Raw genomic sequence first — 23,907 nt, 5'->3', positions numbered from 1 at the left:
TCAGCAATCACATCCCAGCAGTGGGGAGCTGGGCCTCGGGGTCTCTCCCCTGAGCAGCTCCGTGCAGGCTGCTCACGGGAAAACGTGTTTCCTTTATGGGTGGGAGAGCTTGAAATACTCCAGTGTGATCAAGGTGGCATAATGTATTCTCAGGGGGAATAACTGGCATTTCTCCCGGTAAATACGCTCCTCTGGCTCTCCCTCATTAATTCCCGAGGAGCAGCGACAGCCTGCTCCCAGCCTCGCCGCCCTGGAGTCCTGGGAAGGCTCGTGTTTGCTCATTTGGGCGTGCAGGTGGTTTGCCTGTGGGACGCGCAGCCCGCGGAGCCCCCGGGAGCCAGGGAACACACGGCGTGTTTGAGGTGCGCAGCCGGAGCGAGCTCAGCTGCGCTGCGAGCACCGCGCACTGCGGGAGCTCGGCCGGGGCACAGCGCGTCCCCCGCGCTGCTCTGAGTTTACCGGAGCTTGGAGAGAGCAATTCCTCCGTTCCGGTGGCAGCACGGAGGAAGCCGATCCCTGCAACGGGCTGACACGGTGCCAAGAGAGGAAAACAACAGGCAGGGCTGGAGTGTGAGGCGCAGGGTGATTTGCAAAAGGTGCCAACCAAACAAATTGTGTACACTCTGTTTTGGCAACCAGCTGGTGCTCTGCAGAAGGGAACAAAGCATGCGAAAGGAGAGAGAGGCAGAGAGGGGAGAGATTCGGTCCTCAGTGCATACTGAGAGAAAAGTTCATTCTCTGTCTGCAATGGAAACCACGGTCCCGTTCTCCTCCCGTGGATCCGTGTGCTCCATGCAGCTCGGGCAGTGCCAGGTGGGCACAATCTCACGTCATGGATGGATCTGCTGGGGTCAGCAGGTGACACAGCAGCACAGACCACAGTATCAATTAGCAACGTGCTCCACTCTTCAGTTTGAAAACTTTGGGGATTTCATACCCAACCTTTGAACATGGCCCAGTCAAGTGACCAGCACGGCAGCCAATTCCATGACTTGCAGATAAGAGGTTTGTCACAAATACGGCTGTGGCAGGGTTTGCAGTGTCTCCCTGCAGCTCTGCTTTCATTTTTCCATGGGCAAGGACTCCTTTTTGCAGACAGAGCAAAACCCGAGGTGTGGGTGCAGGGGTGTATGCTGGGGGCTCATTGGGAGGGCTGGTCCTTGTGCTGTGCTCTCTTGGAGTGCCCACTGCTGCTGATACCCTGCTCTGAGCCAACTCGGGGCATTAAGCCAATAAACAATTCCATGGGCTGAACAGAGAAATGGTAATGCCTGGAATCATAGAGGGAGAGAAGCTGGCCCTTCAATCCCTGGCCCCCACCTGCTGAACCCCTCCCTCGGCCAATGCCATTCCCTGGCACTCGGGCAGGGACAGCCCCAGCTCAACCGTGGGGTTCAGAGGCACTGAATGCCCTTTGTGGACCCCAAAAACTGCTTCAATAGAAGACAAATGGCTGTTGCTCAGGTATGGAACAGCCTTGGACGGAGTGGTCCAGCTGCTTGGAGAGGCCAGAGCCAGTCTCAGAGACACATGGGAGGTTTCAGCTCCTCAGGGATGTTTTGGCATGGCTGCACAGGTGTTATTTTGAGGACAAAGGCGTGATTTTTCCTTTCTGGGTGCACTCGGCAGCCTGGTGCATGTCTGTGCTTCCATCCAGTTGTACCCACCCGTGCAAGGGTATGTTTTCTAACCCTGGACCTGCCAAGCCTCCACCACTTGCCTCTGGCACCCCACCAGCTGTGCTGCTCCTCCTGGGGAACATTTATGGTCAAAAAATCACGCTTTTACCTCTTTTATGAAGTTCATGAAGCGGGCGCCGAACCTCCAGGCCTTGTGCCGGTGGCACTGCAGGGAGTTCACGGTCATCTGCGGCGCGCGCTGGTAGCAGACGGACACCACGTGCACCGCGTCGTACAACAGGGCAGCGTCTGTCTAAAGGGAAGGGGAACAGCGTTGGTGGCCGTGGGGTGTCGTAGGAAAAGGTGGAACCCCCTCTGTGTCACCCCCTGCCAGCCCCAGGGTTTCTCTGTCCGTGTTCCCTGCTGATCATCCCTTGGCTCTTTAGACCAAAAGCTCGGGGTTCTGTCTAAAATCAGCGATTCTGGAAGTGTCATTTGTCTCTGATTAACTCTTCGGGTTGTTTCTTGCACATTTCCTGCTGTGGTGTCAAAGAGGGAGGCAGCGACTTCTAAATGTAGAAGGTAGTAACAGAGTTTTCTTGTTGAGTCTGTTTTGTCTGAGTGTAAAAAAAACAACTATATGAGAACATATTTTCCACACTATTTTTTACATGGGAAAATAAGAAACAGAGATGTTTGTGGGCACACAATTTTCCAAAAATGACCCAAACTGTCACCAAAATCAGGACCTCATGGCTTTGTGACATATTCCAGCATTTCAGTGATCTGACCTAGGGAGAACTTTTTTTTCTCCATATAATGTGATGATTTTAGATTCAATTTGAGATGCCCCATCTCACCTCCAAACACGGATCAAGAGAATGTGATTTATTTTTCACTCTGATGTGGTAAGACCTCCTAGTGAAAATACATTATTTGCTGGCTTCACAGAGCCACAAAACAGATGCGAGTGTAGCAGCAGCGTAATAAACCACAATAAAACAAAATAATACAGCAAATAACTGAGCAAACATCTAACAGGACGTAGCCATGGAGAAAATCCTCCAGCACTGGCAGCCATCCCTGTGACCTTCCCTTCCCTCATCGACCAAGCATGAAGAGCAGGAGCCCCACCTGCATCCGTGGGTGGGTATGGACCTCAGCAGGGACAGGTTTGTGAGTGTGGGGCTGGGGGAAAGGGGAGGCAAGGATATGTCCAAGCAATTTCATGGTGAATTACAGACTGTAATGCCCAGCTGAGTCCAGGGCCCCACTGGACAGACACCTGGCAAACAGAAATCCAAGGCAGGATGCCTCTGAGAAAGCAAAGAGGGGCCGGGAGCAGAGGCAGTGCTGCTGCAGGCACAGGAGGGCTCAGCCGTGGGCAGCCTGGGGAGAGGCAGGAGCCTGCAGGAGAATGGGGGTCTCTCCTCTAACAACTAAAACAACAGGAGGAATCTGAGGAGCCATTTCAAGGTGAAAGTCTGGGAGGCTTTGCCACTTTGCAGGGCTGGTTCTGGCAGATCCAAAGGAGAGGGAAGTAGGGAGCCAGTCAGCAATTCCGGGGGTCGGAGACAGCCTCGCAGGGAAGACAGATGGGCGAGCAGGTGCTGTACCTTCTGAGCAGTAACTCAGCAGAGCAGAGCTGCCATCAGACCCTAAAAGGAGTCATCAGAGCTGCAGCACAGCTCATCTTTGGGCATTGCTTTGGCGCTTTCTCCCTGCATCAATCTTGGCAAAGTGCCTGGCCCAGCCTGGCCATGTGCTGTGCTCCCAGCCCAGGGAGCTGGTGTCGCACTGCTCTCGGGGGCAGCTGGAGCCCTTTGGGACAGGTCCTGGCTACCTGCCTTGTCTGGTGGCAAATCTGTTGGCAGCTGGGCCTGAGCAGGAGCATTACCACAGCAGTGGGGTGTGGGCTTCACCCCAGACTTTGAAGGACAGTTATTAAAGAATGCAAGAAAATACCTCAGGGCAGATACCTGGGATGAGGTGTTACTGGTACAAGAACCAATAAAAGTAACATTTAGGCCTTAATGACTGTTCCTGCCCTCCTTACCACCCTGCTCTGCTTCCCAGACCCCTGTGCCCTGTTTGAATTGCCCGTACCATCATCACACCATCGAGAAGCCCCAGCTCTGCCTTGGGCGCCGACTGCAGCCGCTCCATGGACCACTTCTCAATGATGGAGGACACGTACGGGTTCTCCACGTTGAGGATCCGGAAGCCGGTCAGGTTCACCCCAGAGTAGCGATATGGTTCTAGGTCTAATGCATAAAGATCCTTAAAAGAGAGAAACCGGTTTAAACATTTTGTTTAGCTTTGTTTTGTTTGAGTTTTCTGCATCGCTTCATGTCTGTGTTTGGAGTGAGACAGCAGAGCCTGCAGGAGGTGGGAGGGAGGACATATCCCTCAGGAATTCAGAGGATTGTGCTGTCTGTTGCCGTCAGTCGCTGCTTGCAGAGGCCTGTAGGTGTTGGTGGAATTTGGGTGCCGTATGTGCAGGTTCCCCCACACGCAGCAGGAGGGAACTCCTACCAAAGAGCCAAAGAACTTGGTCTCTGCATGAAAGAGGCGAGTGGATTGTGGGGAGAAAACCAGAATCACTGCCTCTGACCCTGAAAAAAGAGACTTGCAACCCAGGGAGGGGGGACAAGGCAGAGTTTCTGTGTCTGAAGCTCCCATGGGCCTTTCCATGGAGGATTTGCTGGGAGTGCTGAGGCCCACAGGGTGCTGCGGATGACAGAGTCACTCTGAATGCAAAACACCAATTTGCAGACTATCAAAGAGGAACTAAGACGCATTTCTTGACATTCCGACCAGCCTACACAGTCTGCAGATGAATGAGGGTGCCCTTTATATGATGTAAAAACCAGAGCCAGGCAGTGCTCAGCCCTGCTGGCTGCCAGCCTGCGAGCATCACTTAGCAGACAGCGAGGGGCACTGGGGGTACTGGGGGGCACTGGGGCAGCACTGCTGTGGTGCAGCTCTTGGCTTTCCACATGTCTGAATATCAGCTTCAGGGCTCAGGAACAAGTCTGAGTAGTTTGGGGTTAGACAGCATGTCAGGAGCATGTGGCAGCTGATCTGCTCCCCAAAGCCAGGCAGCTCACCCAAGGGGGTGAGTGAGGGAGTGCAGTAAGATGGCAGCCAGGGGTGCCTTGGTTAATGGGAACCATTTGTTGGATGGGACATATTTAATCAGTTTATCCTGAACAACTTCTGCAAGTGTTTCATGGCAGTATAAATGTGGGGAGGCGGAAAGGCAACACCACAAGTCTTCTGCAGCAGAGCGTGGGGTGCATATGTGGCATTCATTGCTTATCACAAGGGCTTATCAAAAAGAGGTTCAATATGGTATGAGATGCTGTGGCTGTGGCTGTGCTGGGGCTGGTCTGTGCTGTGTGATAGGGCTGTGCTGCTGGGACACAGCTACACTGTGGGGCCACCCAGCTACAGCACCCATCTGCCCACGGAGGGCTGGCGAAGTCCACACAGGCTGCCCTAAGCAAAGCAAAACAACAGCAGCACTTGCCAGCAACTGAGACATCATTCTCCATGAGGGAGTGAGGGTTCTTACGGCTGTTTTGGTTTAATAAGCTTTGGGGGTTTGATCTTTTCCATAAGCCTGGCCCCAGCCGCTGCAGCCCCAGAGCTCACTGCTGATGGATGCAGTGCTCAAATCTGCAGGTGCAGCAGGGACCAAATCATTAATCACCCTACAATGGAGGTCGGGGCTTGGGGTTTTGGGTTGGTTTTTTTTTCCCCTGAAAAATTGCAAGTGCAAACCTGCATGTTCTGTTAAAGGGCATTGGGAAAACCAGTCCACAATGTTGACTTTTGAATGACTTAAGGGAGTTAAGGGCAAGTAACAGTGGTTTGACCTCAGACAGGTGCTCATGTCTCTGGCTGTGAGGGGGGACAGCAGTTCTGTGCCTGACCTGCTGGAATGGATCTGTTTTTTCAAGATTCATTTTTAATCAGACATTTCAGTTTGTATCCCAGAAACTGTTGTGAGGAAATAATTTTTTGTTGCAAAAGCTGATGATTTCCCCCTCAGAATGTGACCATATATGACAAATCACATCCCCCAAGCTCCAGACCCCATGGTCTCTGTTGCCCATCTGTCAAACCACCAGCCCTGGCCACCTCTCAGATCCCACCAGTATTTTGGGTGCTGTCCCTGCCCTGCTGCTCCCCACTGACCCTTCCTTTCACCAAGTTCCTATAGAAACCAACCTCTCATCAGGTCCCCCCCTTGGTTCCAGTTTAAATCTCAGCTGCAGCCTGATTTATCACCTCCTGGAATCAGAGGATAATTCAGAATACCAGCTGAGTGTCAGGATGTGGGGAGGTGTGGATGAGAATCATCAGATCAGTTTCTTCTGGATTTTCTGCTCCTGCACAGCCACAAATTGAAACATCTGGTTCTATTTTCCACCTCATCTACATTCCCTTTCACTCATTATTTTCTGTACTGCAGATTAATTCTCCCCTCCACCCTTTATTTTACTCTCGGTGTTTCTGTGACGCTCTCCCCCATCTCCAGTTCGCCCAGCTCGGGCTCCTCGGTGGTGGCAGCAATGCTGAGGACTGATCCTCAGTGCATCCTCAGTGGGAAGCTGGGAAGGTGGGTGTCCAGGAAGGGCATCCCTGTTGCTGCCTGCGGGTGAGGTGTCCCCACAGCTCTGCCCCGGGATCTGGCAGGGGGGCATTGGCTGTGTCTGCAAAGCCCCATTTTACAGACTGCTGAGACAGCCCCAGAAAAGTGGAGTTCTGGGCTTCTCCCTGCAGGGGCTTTGGGTGTAAAATCTGCACGTGACAGAGACCAGGGCTCATCAGAGATCCTCCTCCTGCTCCTCCCCGTCCTCCTCCTGTGGTGGAACAGGCTGATAGGGCTCTTCATGCTGGAGTCAGTGAACTGTAGTCGTGCTGCCTAGCAAAATGTTGAAGCATTTCATGCCAAGTGTTGATACACTGTGCTCAGTATTGACTGGGGACCTTTTAGAAACATTCAGTATAACATAATAGACTAATTCATTAGCACCCCATGGGTCTCGTACTGGGGAAGCTGAAGCACAGGCATTGCAAGCTAGGAAAACATTGCCTTAAGGAATGACAGATTAAAATATCTTTCCCATGATATAACTGTTATTTCAGGAAAGTGGCATTAATTGTGATTGCTTATCTATTAATTTATTATAATTCCTCTTTTCCCACCTCCAGGCTGTACCTACACATGAAATGTACTCCAGGCTCAGCTGGGGCTGATTAATAGGAGGTTATCTGGGAAATGCTTAAAGCTGCCTGGAATAGATAATGGCAGCAGGGGTAATTAAAATGTCTTTTGCATTTGAAAAATAAATTTTGTAGTTTTTAAGGGTTAGTTTAGTCTGTTTCTTTCCTAAAGGCAAAAAGATAAATTGGATTTTCAAAATCACACAAAATTCAACAGTAGAGTAGACAATAGCATCTTAAATGGAGACAAAAGTGACCCTGCCAGGAAAGCCAAATGCCTCTCAGAGTCAGAGAGGAACTGGCCCATGCTTAACAGAGGGGAGTTAATGTCAGGCTGAGTTCCCTTCCTGCAAAATAAACCTTCAGGACTGAAGCTTGGATCACAGCAGGGCTGCTCCTGGCTGCAGAGGGGTTTCTGGGGGCTCATCCCCAGCTCCTGCTGTATTGGGGTCCCACCAAATCCTGGGTGGAGGCTGCAGCCTTGCACTCTCCCTGTGCTCATTGTCAGTGCGTGGGGAGCTGCACTGAAATCAAAATGACTGGAAGGGAAAGTAAAACCAGAACCCACATCTGTGCATTCCAAAGGAGTGACCTGTCCAAGGTCACTGGGCTCTGACCCTGACCTGCAGCAAAGTCCAGCCCTGCTCTCTCCTTCTGGTAGGGTCCCAGATCTCCCATTTCCTTGCGTTTCCCACCCCATCACGGTGCCATGCACTCCAGGATCAGACCAGTCCCACCCTCCCGCTCCAGCTGCCCCCTCACATTCCACCCCCCATCAGGAGTGTACAAGGTGTGTCCAAAGACAGATACTTACCAGAGTGGTGAAGATGAAGTGGTAATATTCTGTCATCATCCCCATTGCCATAGCCTTAAGGAGAGTAGGGAAAAGAGGTTAGTAAAGTGGATACAAGAATATAACAACAGCCATGCAACATAAAACTCAGAGCTCATAGGTGAATGTGGCAGGAGAGACCCGGAAGCACTGGGACTGGATTGAGGATTGATCTCATGGAACAGTTAAGCCATGCTTTGTCAGCAAGAGGCACGTGCTCAAGTGCTGCGCTGAGCTGCGCTGTGGTCCTCAAGCTGTTCTGAAACAGTGGCAAAGCCTCAGTATCCAGCTGCCATGAGGGCTGGTGGCATCTCTGGGTGACACGGGTTGTCCCTGGGTGTGCCAGGATGGTGGCACTTCTCCATGCTCATGGATGCATGTGACAATGCAGGATCCTCCCGGGCCGCAGGATCCTCCAGGGCCACAGGCTCTGTTGGCACAGCTGTGAGAAAGGGGGTCACCTTTCCTTCTCCAGTACTAAATGAGCAGCCTCACATAAACCTGTGCAGACTGACCATAAATAGCCTGTTCTTATAGTTACACATCCGTGTAATGGCCAGGAAGCCAGCTGAAAGGGTTTTGATTCCTGACACGTGTGATTCTGAGCCTCTGCATCCCCACCTTCAATCCCATTTGTGCAGTGAGTACATGGAGCTCCTGCCTCTGTCCCTCCTTCCTGGGCACAACACTCAGATCCTAACTTAGGGCCTGGTTTAGAAGTGGGTCAGTGAAGGTGTAGGCACAAGGATGGGGAGTGGGAATACCCCGTCCCTCAGCTTTTGGAGATCATGGTCCAGAGGGCCCTTGGACAGCACAGCTTGAGATTCTCTGCCAGCCCCTGCACGGAGGAGGCCTTCTGCAGATTGCTGGGATTTGCATAAGTGAGCACTGGAGAGAGCAGACTGTCCTGGAAGCTCTTTCAGAGAACAACCATGGGCTGAAGGGCTCTTGGCTGGATGACCATGTCCGGGCCCCACACAACATGGGGGAGAACATTTCAGTCTATGAGAAAGGTCACCTTGAAGCTGGTGGCTGGTGAGAGGAAGACTCCCGTGGGTTTGGCTGGGATGCTGACTGTGTGAGCATGTTTTCTGGAGAAAACACATGCAAGAGCACTTTAGAATCCCCACTGATGGGAAAGCGACTTCAAGTCCCCCCAGGAAATGTTTGCTTCCCTTGGTTTTTTTGCTAAAATTACTAGGGCGGAATTTACCTCCGAGGAAGGAAGTGACAGTCTGAAAAGAAGTGAGATGTGAAAAAAACAGCAAAAAGGAAAGGGTCTGGATTGCAAGCCTAGATATTTTGACTCTGGAGTGTGATTTCACCCCAGGTTTCCTGCTCTGGAAGTAGCTTTTAGAAAGACTGGGGCTGTCCCTGTGGCCATTCACCATCCTGTTCCCCAATCCCTGCCTGGTCAGTGGATCCAGGGGGCTGCAGTGTAGCTCCCTCCCTCCTGCACACCCTGGTTCAAAGAGCTGAAGCAGGGAGTGGTACCTCAGTATGCGAAGCATCAGTTAGTGATGGGAAGCCAATCTGGAGCAAATAATGAGACCCCGCTTCAGATTCTACAGCTGGATCATTCTGGCCATAGCTGAGGAGCCCAGACACACTGCCAGAAGGAAGCTCCAGCTTCCCAGCACTGGCAGCCTGGGGCAGGATGCATCTGGGTTTGTGGGGAAATGAATAAATGATCCTCCAGGTGGATAAGCCACAGGCAGTGGCCAGGATGAGAGCAGGAGCTGACAGGCACAGCTGTGCCCTGCGGAGCACAGCGGCTGCTTGGGACAGTGCGGGGAAGCCTGGGAACAGACCCGGAGTGATAACAAGGCACCAAAACTGAGCAAGGCTGAAGAATCTGGGGTAGAATGGGAAAGCCTCACAAGCAGGACTCACTCTCTGATAGGTTTCTATATGATTTGCTTTCCAAGAGGGCAAAATAATGAATGGTTTGATGTCTGGTCACTCCAAGGGACCCAGGCTAGAGCAGTACTTGACAGCGTCATCTGTACAGTTGTGCCAGCTCATGTGGTGTTACTCATGGATTACTAATTTACTACTCCAGTTAAAAAAAACCTGCCCAAATGATCAGAGGTGTGCTGTGGGAGCATGGAACCTTGAATCCCTGGGGAGCAAGTTCCTGACTGGCATGATGGTGTGTGCACTGCTCAGTCAGAAGTGCCTCAGCCAGCACAGGCTGTAGGTGCTCAAATCTTCTGTGTTATCTGAAGATGTGCAATGAAAATCACTGTGAAGGAGTGGAAATTTTAGCACAAGTCTTGTGAGAACCTTGTTGCCATCCACGAGGCTGCATGGGGGTGGCAGCAGAGCCAAGAGACTCGACTCTGTCCAGCCAAATGTCTGCAGAGCTGGCTGGTGTAGTGACCAAAATGTTACAAAAGGCACATAACAGCAATAAAATATGAATATTACTGATTCTGGCATAAAAAGAAGTCTGGGCCTTTCTCCCTGTTGTTTTTTTTTTTTTTTTGCAGTCCATTATTTGTTCTGTGCACTGTTCTTCTACCACTGCTCAGGGAAGCAGACTCCCAACCTCCAGGAGATGGCTTTGCCTAGCTCGTACTTTCAGTGGAAAAGAGCTGTTTCACAAATGAAGGTGGCACCTCTAGACATGCATTTCTTGCTACAGGTAGAAAAGTGAGGGAAAGATAAGGTTTCTAAGCTTCTTAATCTTCAGCACATGCAGGTGACCTGCAGGTCGTGGTGCACTGCTCTGAGCCTGCCCGATGTTACACACCAGAGTGGCCAGGCATGCAGACCAGTCAGGCAGTGGTTTGAGTTTGTGCAACTTCCCAGACTCTGAAAATACTTCACGGTATTTCCCTGAGTAAAAATACACTGTGTTATATTGCTAAGCTGAAATCCATGGCTTCAGGTCCTGACAAAACCCCGACACACAGACAAACCCAGCCAGAAAGACTTAGAGAGACTTGTCTCCCCTAGTCCCCCCTCTCCTCCATCTTCCTCACTCTGCACTGGTGGTGATGAGCTGAGCAGATGGCACAATAAACTATAATAAACTGCGTAATAAGTGAGCAGCACCAAACACAACCAGCACGGGAAAATAACTGGCAGGAGACAATGAGCTCCTTCTATTGCTTCCCATAATAATCCCTCCCAGGCTTTCCAAGTTCTCTGAGCATTTCCCTTCATTTTGCATCAAGCAGGCTGCAGGAGAAGGCTCTTGCCTTGTGCTCAGTTTCTCATCCCTTCAGGGATTTATTTAATCTGTGTGGTGGTGTTGTGCTGAGCTGATAGGAGCAACACTTCCACCGGCTGGTTTTTAGCAGCTCTGTGAGAGCCTTTTCCTCTGCCTCATATTGACCCTGAAACCCAAAGGCACTTGGGAATGAGGAGGAGCTGGGGCGAGCAGCAAGAATGCCAGTGGAGGAACTTGTGAAGGAAGAAAGGACAGAGCCTAAATGAATGGAAAATCACTGACATCTGGCTTAAAGTCCAAGAATTGCAGACGGTGCTGGGGAAAGGACAGAGGATGCTGTCCCTCCTGGCTGGGCCTGGCTGGCAGAGCCACAGGTACCAATCTGGATGGAGGGGGAAGAGGGAAGAGAGAAGAAGGAAGCGGGAAGAAGGAAGAAGGCTGGGGCTGTGCAGCTGCAGGGAAAGGCACAGAATTGTCAAGCACCAGCCTGGGCCTGGCGCTGCATTCGGCACCGCCCCTTCTCCTCCTGTACCATTTGTTCGTTCTTACCCACAGCCACTGTTTGGTACTTCCAGTTTTTCTGTGAAAACTCCATTTTCTGTAGAAATCCAACAGTGTCCTTGAAGGATGGGCATGCCGTAGCTTTTAGTGTGGCTGTGGATTGTGGCCCAAGGGAAAGCTGCACCCCAGTGTGGGGCCACCCCACACCCATGGGCTCCACGGCAGCCACTTTGCTTTCCCCCTCGTCCCCGCTCACCTGCTTGAGGATCTGAGCTGCCATCAGGTGGCTGCAGTCGAAGATGATGCGAAATTCCCTGCCCCGCTTCATCTCCTTGAGCAGCGGCCGGGCATCGTCAGTGTCCAGCGGGAGCTGGCGGATCTTCAGGCGGATGTTGTAGCGGGACGGGGCCATGATGAGCTCCTGCAGCCGTATGAGGCCTTCAGGTGTCACACAGAGACAAACCCACAGTGTTACAGGTCTGCTTTCCCCACGGGCTGGGCCACAGCAGCTCAGTGCTTCCCCTGTTCCCCATGGAATGAGACCAGGACCTCCTTCCCTCCCTCCCTCCCTCCATCCATCCCACCCTCAAATGGCCATTGCTAAAGGGTATCAAAGCCAAGGTGTCGCACGTCAACCATTAACCCCAGAACAGCTCTTCTAGGACAGAATGGCTTTTCCTGGTGCTTCCCTGCCACTGCTGCAGCCAGTAGAGCTGGATGGGATCCCTGCACTAGGTAGGAAGGGGAGAACAGCAGGTTGGTCCTAACCTCTGACACTTCTGGGATTGCAAAAAAATTTTCTTAAGCAGATGTGCCCTTGAGAAAGGACAGGATATGATAATCAGCTACACAACAAATTAAAATCTGCATATTTACCATGCACAGCAGCAAAAGGAAAAAGTGACTATGCGCTTGGATTTATGAGTCGCGTAGATTGTAACGGTCACTTAATCACAACTCGTAACTTCCTACTACCCTCAGAATTCATTCCTGTTTCCTGTGCAAGGCAAAGAGCCATGGTGGATGCAGCTGAGCAGGAATTATTGGAATCTGGTGTTGCAAGGAGAATTTCAGCAGATGCCTATTGCAAAAGGGAGAAGCGTGTCCCTCTGCATAGTAGAAGAAACACATTAGAATACGCCACGAAGGGAACATACTGTGACCCACATTTGCAAAACAGGAATGTCAAACTGTGTTCTCATCAGCCCTCCCCTAAAGAAACCATTTGGTTTAGTGAAATTAGGTTGGACAGGCTATCCAATGTGGCTTTTGTTTTTTGGGGGGTCTATATCTAGTGCTGTGCAGTGCTTTGCTTTGTTTAACCATCAACAGATTTCCTTACATGAAGAACTTTGCCAGCTCTGTGTTACAGAATTATTCAGAAAACAACAAACTTTCCAGAACTGCTTTTGGTTTTAGCTGGGAACTGCTCCCTCCATGGCCACTGCAGACAGGGGCTTTTCTGGTGCAGAGGGGCACCACAGTCCCAAAAGAGCCAGGATGAGATGGTCACCCCATGTCAATGAACCCCCCCATGACCCTTTGCCAGCTCGTGGAGCCAGGAGTTCCCCACTTTCTGAGAGCTTTGTGAATGAAATGCTGAGAAAGATCCCAGGGCCTCCCACAGCACCACTCAGAACTCCTGGGAACCCGTCACTGCACGGGGCGTCATTTGGCTCCTGAGAGGGTTCATTGGGAAAGTTCCCAAAGAGACCCAAACCAGAAAATCTCCGGGATTCCTTCTTTAACCCCTCCTTTACCCACCTGTGCTGTCGTCGTACACCACCGTGGCTGACCTCCATTTCAGATACTGCACAAGGTCCAGGATGGCGTGGCTCAGGGAAGCATAATCAGGATACAGGTTGACATAGAAAGTGTCCTTGTTATCCAAAGGGTGGTGCTTCCATCGGAGCTGTATGTGGGGGACTTCCAGGGCATTGCAGATAGACTGGACTGCATTGGTGCAGGAGCCTTGGGAAGGTCCAAATATTGCAACGACCCCCAGAGCGAGCTGGTCACAGGCTGGAGGGGGAAGGGAGGGAAGTTGTCAGCAAAGCCTTGGGGAGCTGAGTGGGAGGCAGCCCTGGGCACAGCCCTGCTGCTTGCCCTGGGCTGGGGCAGTGGGTAGACAGACACTTCTGGGCACTGACCCAGCACTGATATTGGGTAATTACAGCAGGGAGGAGGCACAGAGAGAGAGAGAGAGAGAGGAGGAGTTATGCCAGGTGGGTCTGGACCAGTGGGTAGAGGCACAGAGGAGTCCCAGGCTCCTCTGAGGGAGCCGCCAGCACAAAACCATTTGAAAAGGGACAGGGGGTCACTGGGCTGGCTGGGAGCAGGTAGCTCCCTCCTGGTGATGTCCCTCCAGCAGCAGCCAGCTCAGGCAGCAGGTTTCCTTTCTCCCCAACCAGAATCAAACTCCACGAGCCTGCAGGTCACCAGCTCACAGCCTTTGCTGTGCAGTCCCTCCCCTTCGGCAATTCAAGTGTGCTGCTGTTATCCAGTAATCAAAAGTGACTGTTATTAAGAGAACAGAACATCCATGCGATGGATGTGAACACTGCCAGTGATACAGTGACACAAACACAGGCATGGCCTCCAGACCTTCGCTCAGGATTAGAGCAAATGCTGAAAGGAGTTTTGTGAGGTTTTCAGAGGGAAAAAAGGTAGTTGTTCCCCTTGTATTAAAATGCCTCTGGAAGGTCAGCTCCGGCAGGAGTTCTCATCCAGATCACTGGTGAGAGCAGGACAGAACAAGCTGCTGGTCTGGAAACCAGACCTTTCGTACGCTGAACAAATGGCCACAAAGCTGCTCAGAAGTTTGCTCTGCTCTTACCTTTCTTAGTTGCTTCAAAGCTGTCGTGGAAGTGTATCCTCTGGATATCATAGGTTAGGGTTGTGTTGGGCAGCAAAGTTCTGTTCCTGTTAATGATGTTGGCGGAGAATCGGAAGGCATGTTCCTCGGCACTCATCACCTGCGGGTTGGGGCCATCTGCGTACTCAAAGATTCCTCCTGCAAGATAAAAAAATCCACCTTTGAGCTGCAGTTTTTTTCATAAACTTATGCAGCAAGGATGAGAAAACTCTTGAAACGTTTGCAGATGGAGCAGGGCTTGCTTGAGGACCTGTCCTGTACTGAAATGAAGACAAGAAGACTTGGGATTTTCTTACATCCTGATGCACCTGAGAATGTTCAGGATGGCAGCTTTGTGGGGCAACAAGAGGCAGTTTAAAGTCTTGGAATATTTTTATGAGCCAGATAAGTGGCTTCCCATAAAACTATAGGACCAGACCTTGGGAAGTAGACAGGCTTATTGCCCAGCTGCAGGGAGGCTCCAGGTCTGTGCTCTGAGGAGTTACTGGGTACAAAACTGGCACTGCCCTCCTCTTGAAATCCTCCTGCCTCATCACCCACCTCTGGTCCTCGCACAGGAGACAGGCAGGGCAGTGCTGCTGATGGCTATTTTTAGTGCCATTTTCAGTCCCCTTCTCCTGTTTTATTGTTCCTCATGTTTAGTTCTCCATGTTCTTAATTCAAGCCAGCAGAGACCTCTGGATCTGCCTACCCTACAGCTCCTCTGCTCAGTAATGCATATCTCGGATGCAGCTTTCCTGTGTCCAAAAGTTGTTAATGCCATTACACCTCCCCAAGGGCAACAAGCTCATGTCGCAGCATCGCTGGGTTTTTTGGCTCCGTGTCTGTGAGTCTTGTCCTCAGTTCCCACTGACAGCCACGCTAACTGGAGTGACTTGGTGCAGGCATGGGTTATGTAACGATGTGTCCTTGTCTCTGAGATGCAGGAGCCATCCCGCGCCCCTTGCAGAACCACAGAAAGACACAAACCTTGCTCTATCTTATTCAAAAGTAAACCAAAATAATTAATGGATGAGTGAGATAAGCAAGTACAATTGGTAACAGATGGTCTCAGGGTTCATTAGCAGAAGGAAAATCTTCCTCTTCAATTTAAGATAGTCTTCAAATGTTTTGTTGTAGACAACAGATGTCTGCTCAGCCCTCCTGGCTTTCAGGCAACGCCATGAATCCTTCTCCAGCAGCTGGAGCACATCTTCTATAGTTTTGTGGCAGTTTGGTGTTAGCCAGGAGTGCCAGTTTGGCCAGAGACACGCTGACAGCTTCGCTGACGGCCGTGCTCTGGCTGTCCTCCCAGGAATGTGACCAGAGCCATGGAGTGGATGAAGCACAGGAGTGATGGTTGGAGATGTTCTCAGCAAGGAAGCAGAAGGACTTGCAAAAGGCCTCTGACTTTCTGTTCCCCTTGATCGTGACAAGTCCCTTTCCTCCTCTTCCTCTGCAGTCTTCGTGCATCTGTGTCCCCAGTCGTGAACTGAGTGTGGGAATTAATTTACATTCATAGACATAAAAAAGTTTGAGCTGTTCCCTGCATGTCTCTGCTAGAAAAAACCACTGAACTCGGTGCTAATTTTGGTAATAGGCAGAAGAATAAAGAAAAAGAGGCTGAATGCTCATTCTGGAGCGTCATTTCAGTCTCACGTGATTTTCAGCCAGTCACTCATGGGCAGGTTTTCAATCCAGAATGCTGAACAGCGTAGGCAGGAGTGTAGCAGAATTGTCCACGTGCCTCATTCTCACTGGATTATGCCAAAACATTTGGGTTTTGACTGGTGCAAAGAAAAATTATTCATCCACATCAAAGTTTGCACATGCTAGCAGCTCAATTTAAGTTTCTTAGGGCAGAAGAAGGTTCATATACATCAGACACAATAAACAAAACTAATGTGAGTCTGAGATTCACTCCTGTCTTTCTGTTCAAAGCTTCACTGTCCAGACTGTTTAGAAAGGGATTTTTTGTTTTACAGCATCATCCTGAAGTGATAACTGATTCATGTTACATTGATTATCCACTAGCTAGCATTAGGCTTTCTCCCAGCCCAGCACTTTCAGAGTTGCGCTGGAGCATGTCTTATTATGAGAGAGTATAGAGGGGCTGGGTATGTGGATTATCGGTGTTTGAGCCTAAATAAATTCCCATTCCAGACATCCAACTATATATAGTTGGATATAATAGGCTTTTTGACAGGAAAGAATTTTCTGTGCAGCCACCCAGTACCTTGAGTTCAGGGCCAGGCGATGAGAGAGCTGACAGGCAGAAGGGATGCATTTCTGTGTATTTCCCATTGCTGGGAGCACACTGGGAATACACTGAGACATTGGGAATCTCCCACAGCTGCCGAGGTGCTGAGGGCAACCACCACATGCCCCAGCCTGGTCTTTGCTCCAAAACTGGGGAGACTGGGAGCAGCTGATGTGAGATCTGCACTGCTGGCACAGCGCATCCCGTCGGATCCTCACATCCCACACTGCCGTCCCTCTTGGCTGCTGTGCCGCTCCTTCAGAGACGTTCATTCCCATCATTATTTAAAGAGCCTAATAACTAGCTTGAAACAGCTGATTAATGCATAATCTTCATCATGATTACACAGCATAACTGGCATTAATTTGCAAAGCCAGCTAATTATGAAAATAATTGTTGCAGTTCTTCCATTTGAGCAAAATGGAGACGCTCAGCTCGTGGTATTGAGACTGCGAGAGATGTGACATCAGCTGGCTGATGGCCTGGCTGGGGGACCCCAGGGGTCCCCTGCAACCCTCAGCAGGAGAGATGAAGGAGCAGGGCTGGGCAATCTGCTGCTGAGGGCTGGGCAGTGGTGGGTAGCTCCACTGCAAGTGATCCCACATGGGCCTTGGGCAGAAACCTCATCTGGCTTCACTCACAAACGAGAATCATTGGGTGTGAAAGTCCACAACAAAACAGTCTCCACTTTTATACACCACCTGTCAACAAATCCCACCTGAGAGAGGAAAACTAAAGCTCCTTTAGTGTTGCTGTCCCTCCCTAAACCTCTGCCCTATTTTGGAAGCTAGTTCCAGTGCCTTGGAGATCACTGGATGCTCTGTGGTGCTCATGGCCTTTCCCCCTATTTCCTGTCTGTGCAGGTCTCAGCTTCTCATTCCTTCTTTCTTTCCCTCCCATTGCTTGGCAGAGAGATAAAAGATGGCCGTGACAAGGTCTGTCATGCTTTGTGACATCCTCCTGAGGTTCGTGAGAGGATTAGCTGCCTGATTTATCTGTGCTGTTCCTTGACCAGTCAATAGAGCCCGTGGACTCCCCACTGCAGTGCCATGTGCTGTTCAACCCATGCTGAAGTTTATCAATTCAGGTTGACTTTGTTTGCATAGATATTTTTCCCTGGAAACCCTCTTTTTATGCATGTTTGTAGTGCCTTTGGTGCAGTGGGATCTGGGACTGGAGTCAGCCTTGTAGGAGATGCCTCACACAAGCTGTTGATGAAGGCTTTCAACCCTTATCGCTTACTTTTCCATAGTTTTTTATGAAGTCATCCATTATTATATCTGACGTCTTGGGTTTTAAAATCAATCCCAGGCAGGTTAAATAATTATTCAGTTGTCTTTTACTCTTAAAGCAGACTAATTGCTCTCTGGAGAGTGTTAACCAGCATATGGGAAAACACACTAATTACAATCAACTTCATGTCTGACTGGTTTATGTTATTTTATTTGATGACCTCGACATTGCTGCTAAGGTGAGGAGTTTCCAAAATCTGAAATGAGATTCCAGAGCAAATGCCTGAAACTCCCTTTGGATCTAGACCAGAGGAGCAATAGTGGGGCCAGGCTGGCAGAAGGAGCCTGGCCTGGCACAAGGGGAAATTTGGCTGAAAACCACAGAGGGTCTCACTCGGAGTAGCAGAACTTGAGCCTCTCTTCAGGGTAAGACCTGGATCGCACAGAACACTTAAAATCCCTTTGATGACAATCAGAACAGGCCCAGGTCTGTCTGCGTCCAGCAAAGCTGCACTGCATTCCTCTGTCCCCAGGGGTGGTGCTGGAAGACCTTGGGAATGGCCCCAGAATGGAGCTGGAAAGACACCTGGACAATGAGCTGGGAACCATCCTCCACTACTCCAGTGATCCCAGAACGTGGCTGCATGGGCTCAGTGCCAGTGCAGTTATTTTTAGCTTTGTCAAGAGCTAAGTCAAGAAGGAGAATGTATTTTAGGTTTTCATTTCTCCCCTCTTTTGCTTTTTACCAAAACAAACAGCTTCATTTTCAGAAAGAAAATTCCAGCAGCCCTCAGCATGTGGTGTGATCTCTTATCTTCTACTCCTTATAAATCATGGAGTTATTTAGCTTTGAAGAACAACTATTTCTGATAACACTTTTCTCTCCCCCGCTGACAGTGTTGTTCACACATTTAGACAGCTCTGACAGCCTCTTTCCGTGTGACATCCGGGAAGAAATACCTGGTTTGAGACAGCTCTTACCGAGGATGGAGCCAGCGGAGCTCCGCAGGGACACGGGAGCTCCCGTTGCCTCTCACAGCCCTTCCATGCCCAGAACTGTATTTTTTGTGGTTTTTTTCTCTGAGGTTATAAAATGTTTTTCCTCTTGCCTTCTGAGGCATGGAATTTGCCCTCTTCTGAGGACAAATCACGCTGTTTTGGGGACAGTATTAGCAAATGGGCTGATCAGGATAGGTACACAGAATCGAGTGCCTGTTCCTGCAGGATGCTGCTCCACAGGTCCCTGAGGTAGAGAATGGAGAATCTGTGGAGAGTCTTCCTCACAGAGCTGCCTCCCTGGGAAGGCTTGGAGAACGACACTGCTGCTTGGCTGACAAGTCCAGTGGGGAGAATCTCAATGTCATGGCCCAAGACCCCTGAGAGCTGCTGTTTATACAGCAGCATTATGTAGAGAAATGAGACAACACTGCTGGGAAGTGAAAGAAAGTTCCCTGGAACATGAGGTTGTGACTGGGAATGGGGCTTCAACTCCCAGAGCTTGCCCATCCTGAGGGACTGTGACAGTCTCAGGTGCAATAACAAGGATGCAGTGAGAGCAGCAAAATCCAGAAGGTAATAAATATCAGCAAAACAAAAAGGGAAAGCAGTGACAGATTTATTCAGAAGTCTCTCCTTGCACCTTCCCCCAAGGAGCTGCTACTGTGAAATGCTCTGCAAGCATGCTCCAAGGAGCTGGTCCTGTGCTCAGCCCAGCACGGAGCAGAGCCCCCAGGTCTGGTGTCGATGCCAGCTGGTCCCAGAAACAAACCCACCCTATAAACTGATGAGTGAGGAAAGCAGTGCCAGGAGCTCTGGGGGCTCCCACCCTACCAGAGCCCTTGTTACTCCTGGGAAGCCCTTGCCGACAGAGAGGTGCAGTGGATCCCCCTGCCTCAGCCCCCCACAGGCTCCCATCCAGCCCTATGTGCCAGATGGCAGCATCCTGGGATGTGCCCTGCAGCAGGACCATGGAGCCGCTCCATGCCAAGGCAGTAAGCACAACTTGAAAACTGATTGAAACAAACCTTCTGGGAAGGAGCTGAAAATAATTCCCGCGGTCTGTCAGTGGGTTCTTGGTTTTGACAGAGAGGCAGGATCTGAGTCCTTGTCCCCTTCAACTGCTGCTGATCATGCACTGGCCCTGTCACTTCAGCATGGCACTGCTTAATGTGATGCAGCACAGCCACGGATCCAAAGCAATTTCAGGCTTCATCAACACGCATCACGCAAGAGAGCCCCTGTGCAGGGCTCGGCGGCCCGGGGGCTGAGCTGGCCCTGCCCATGGGAGCTCCTCGCTCTGGATGCTGATTGCTAAAAACCCAGGAGCAGGATCTGCCTGCAACACAGGGAGAGGATTAACCTCAGAGCCGCTGTGTCTGGATCACTTACGCTCATACTCTGCCTGCGTTCACTGTGTGTCTCTTACAAAGGCACCAGCCTGTCCCTGAGCTGCTCCCACCCTGGCAGCTTCCTTGGCTCTCAGGTCCAAGGCCTTTCCACCTGTTTTTTCTGAGGACCCCAGTTTCATGCTGCCTCCATGGGCTGATGAAGCCCATGACATACCTGCCCATCCATGAACTTTCCCTGGGTCCACGATACCCTACAGAGAGATGGAGCCAAGTAGGGGCTGTGCACAGCCCCTGTGGGCTTTCGTTTGGGCGTTCCTGAACTCTCCAGCACACCTGACTGGATTTGCTCCCCAGCATCCTTCCAAGAGGCAGAACGTGGAGCTTGAATCCCCCGTGAGCTCAGAGGAGGGACAGGCACAGTGGGGTGGCCGATCCCCACAGTGTCCAGGAGCTTGCTGTCCCCAAACACCCTCAAACGTGACCAGGAACATTTCTATTTCAGCTGCTGTGACTCTGCATCGTGGGGCCAAACCTGAGTGGGAACAGTCCCGCTGTCACCACCCTGCCACAGCCCCCACACTGGTCACTCTGGGGGTGTCCCTCAGACCCCACGGTGGCTCGTAGAGGAGCTGATGGACAGAGATACATTCCCAGTGCCTCTGATTCCACCACATGGTGCAGCAGGAGGAAGAGCCAGGTACTTGCTGAGTAATGCCAAGAAAATGAATTCAACCAGAAAATCAGATCCGCAAAGTGTGAGTGTGTCCCACGAGGAGGGATTTCCCGCCTGCCAGGACAGAAATCCCATCACAGCAGGTTGATCCATTCCCAGGAGACGGTGTCTCCTTCTTTTCTCATTCTGGTATTGAATATGCAAAATCCTATTTCATTTGCTCTGAATTAGGCACTTCATGTCACAGGGGGTGACATTCTTCTATGTATAAGCTGCTTAACAGATGAGCAGTCAAGTGGCAAAGCAATACATTATTAATGCTTCTGGTAAAATTAACTGATTAAAACCACTGGAGCTAAAATGTATGTATCAGCACTTTACTGGCACTAAACGAGGAATTAATGGAACATGGCGGGTTGTGTTTTTAATGAGCAGTAGATAGGGAAGGTCTGGAAAGGTTTGTCACTGCTCCTAGGGATGACCTGTTGCATCCTCGGCTGGACGTTGGCACTGCTCGTCCCCATGGGCCAGGGCATGGCCAGGGCATGGCAGAACAGGCTGTGACTCCTAGAAGCAAACTTCTCCTCATTGCAAGCCCTCCTCGTTTGGCCTTATTGGCAGCGTTTCCTCTGCCATGCTTTGAACAAGCTGTTCTGGTGTTGCACGTTTGACATCTGAGGAAGAGCGTTTACTGCAGTGGCAGAGCGTAACCCCGACCAAAGGAGTGGATCAAAGCGCTAATCTGAGATCAAAAGCCTTCAGTGGTGCTACAGCAGAAATAAATTAAGTTAGCAACAGATTTCTTAATGATATTTAAATTTCTAATTTGCATAATACATGATTAAAATGAAATGGGCTTTTTTTTCTTTTTTTTTAAGCAGGCTCAATTAATTTAAAAAAAGAAAGCAGCATCATACTCTCAGAGGAACAGATTCCCATCAAGATAAAGGCAAGGAAAATGCCACAAAACTTTTAATTTACCAAATATTCAGCTCAGGAAATGCAAATCTCCCAAAATGACTGTGAAGTTGCAGCCTGAGACCTCCCTTAGGGGCAGATGTCCCAGTGACCCCCAATCCCACCGTTGCCCTCAGCACTGGCTGGGAAAGGCTCCCACAGGCTCTGAGTGGTTTATTTCTCTGCAAAAGGGAGATCTGGCAGCTTTGGGCTACTTGTGCTTGTCTTGTTATCACTATGGGACACCTCACCAGGTATCTGGGCTCCCTGGGATTATTTACCAGTTCACATTTGTGTGTGAGCTGCCACAGGCACAGAATTAAACCGTGGTGTCAGTGTCAGCCTCCACCTCACTGCCAGGGAGGGGCAGCTGGACTGGACTGTGCCATCAGCCCCAGGCTCCCCCATGCCTACCCCTGCCCTCCTGCTCTGAGCAATGGGCCCCTCCTCCCCAAAACCTCACTGGAACAGTCTAAACTCAGCAGATGTGTGCTGGGAATCACTGATGGCTGGATAAATCAGGCACACTCAAATGTCACTTCTATGGCAGTGCTTTGGGCTGAGATCACGTGTTACACTGTAATATATGGGGGAAAAAAGGATTTGAAAGCTTCAAATTATTGCAGATCTGTGCCACAGGGTTGAGGTGATGCAGCTGGAAGTGTATTTTCTGCGGTGTTTCACGGCCCTGTGGAGGGATCTGGGGTGTGCATCGGGGCACAGCTTGGGCCAGGTATGGAGCAGGGAGTGAGGCCACCCTGACACATAAATCCCAGCACGTGCCAGGAGCGATCAGCTTCTAACAAAGCCTGCAGGCTAATAGAATACTCTGGATTTCTCTTTACTCTGTGCTGGAGAGCTGAGGGCTGGCCTGTGTCCCCCTGCACACACTCCCCCGTTTGGGGCTCCCCACCCAGCAGCACTCCCACTGAGCAGGTGAGTATTTTTCCCATTTATCCCAGTGCAAACTGGATCCAACTGGTTCATTTGTGAAAATTCACTGTAAACTGAATACAGGGCGCTGGAAACCAAAACCACTTCTTTTGGGAAAAAAAATTGCCTTCTCAGGTAAACTGGATTTTGCAAATCTCTGAGCTCTGCACTGGGAGAGCCCATTGGCCGCACACAGACCTGCCAAACTGAATGAAAATGCCAAGTATTGTATGTTCATTAAATTCTTCTCCAATATTCATTGCTAAGACCCAGCTAATAGATGTTAATACCTACCTGGCATGTAGCATATATTAGACTTAAGAAACCTACATTAAATGCTGTTTTCCATCCACAGTGTAGCCAAACACCGACAGTCAACTGCTTGTTTTCCACTCTTGCATTGATGCTTCCAAAAATTGGAGTCTTGACTAAGACGATGCATTGAATGGCAAATGCAGTTCTGCAAATATTATGACATATTGTTTGTCATCTGCCCTAAATATTTAGCAGTTCCATTTTACAAGATTTTCGTGCCACATGCTGAGTATTTGCTCCTGATAGATGCTAAATTTGACTGATGGAATAGATTCCATTCAGGAGCTGACAGTCCCAAAGCCTTGTCAGGATCTTTGCTGTTGGCATCTTCTGTTTAAATGAAAGCAGAGAAGAAAAAAAAAACACAGCATGCCCTGGGAAAATTGTTTCTGCTTAATCCCATCTCCTCTCCTCAGAAAATCCTTTTTGTAGAAAGAGATCAAAGGTCTGTAATAGATTTCAACAGGTCTCCAGGAAGTGCGGGATGCAGAGGGAGCGTGGGGCTCTGCAGGATTGACCTGCCCCTGCTGCTGGTGCTTGGGGCAGCCAAAGGTGTAATTGGGAGATTCAGAGACTGATTCTGCCTTTTCCTCTTCCTATTTTAATGTTTTAATGTTGTTAAGCAGAGGGAAAAACCAGACTTTGCCAGGATGTGGCGGTTGCTGGGCACAGGAGATGGGGGAAGCACAGGGGCCTACACTGGGACTTGTTGAGAATAAAAGCTCACAATTTTTTACAAATTCCTTCCCAATCTACCTTAACTGATGTCTTTTATAATGGGAAAGATCTGTCTGGGGAGGGCATTTTGTAAACCTACAATCTTCAATATATTTTATGAATTATTATTTTCCCTCCCTTTGTTTTAAGCCTCCCCCCAATTTCTTAATTTTCAATTCTGAATGCCCAGGGTAATTACAGCTGAAAGATTTGCTGGCTTAAAAGCAGCACTTTATTCCAGAGAATGAAAGGG

The 23,907-nt window shown here is 50.1% G+C and overlaps 1 protein-coding gene across 1 annotated transcript in view; it reads right to left on the bottom strand.

The window, feature by feature from the left end:
- The window catches only part of GRIK3 (glutamate ionotropic receptor kainate type subunit 3), a 105,461-nt gene that overhangs the window by 32,846 nt on the left and 48,708 nt on the right, over positions 1–23,907 (bottom strand). Inside the window, exons 2-7 of the mRNA XM_032132384.1 lie at positions 14,202–14,378; positions 13,130–13,387; positions 11,622–11,803; positions 7,669–7,722; positions 3,726–3,899; positions 1,789–1,932 (exon numbers count right to left, since the gene is read on the bottom strand). Coding sequence (XP_031988275.1) covers positions 1,789–1,932; positions 3,726–3,899; positions 7,669–7,722; positions 11,622–11,803; positions 13,130–13,387; positions 14,202–14,378 — 989 coding nt within the window. The remainder of the gene's footprint in view (positions 1–1,788; positions 1,933–3,725; positions 3,900–7,668; positions 7,723–11,621; positions 11,804–13,129; positions 13,388–14,201; positions 14,379–23,907) is intronic.

This window comes from Corvus moneduloides, chromosome 23 (genome assembly GCF_009650955.1).
Source record: "Corvus moneduloides isolate bCorMon1 chromosome 23, bCorMon1.pri, whole genome shotgun sequence".
Taxonomy (NCBI): domain Eukaryota; kingdom Metazoa; phylum Chordata; class Aves; order Passeriformes; family Corvidae; genus Corvus; species Corvus moneduloides.
The sequence above is the reverse complement of the archived record's forward strand: the minus strand, read 5'-3'. Positions and strand labels throughout refer to the sequence as shown.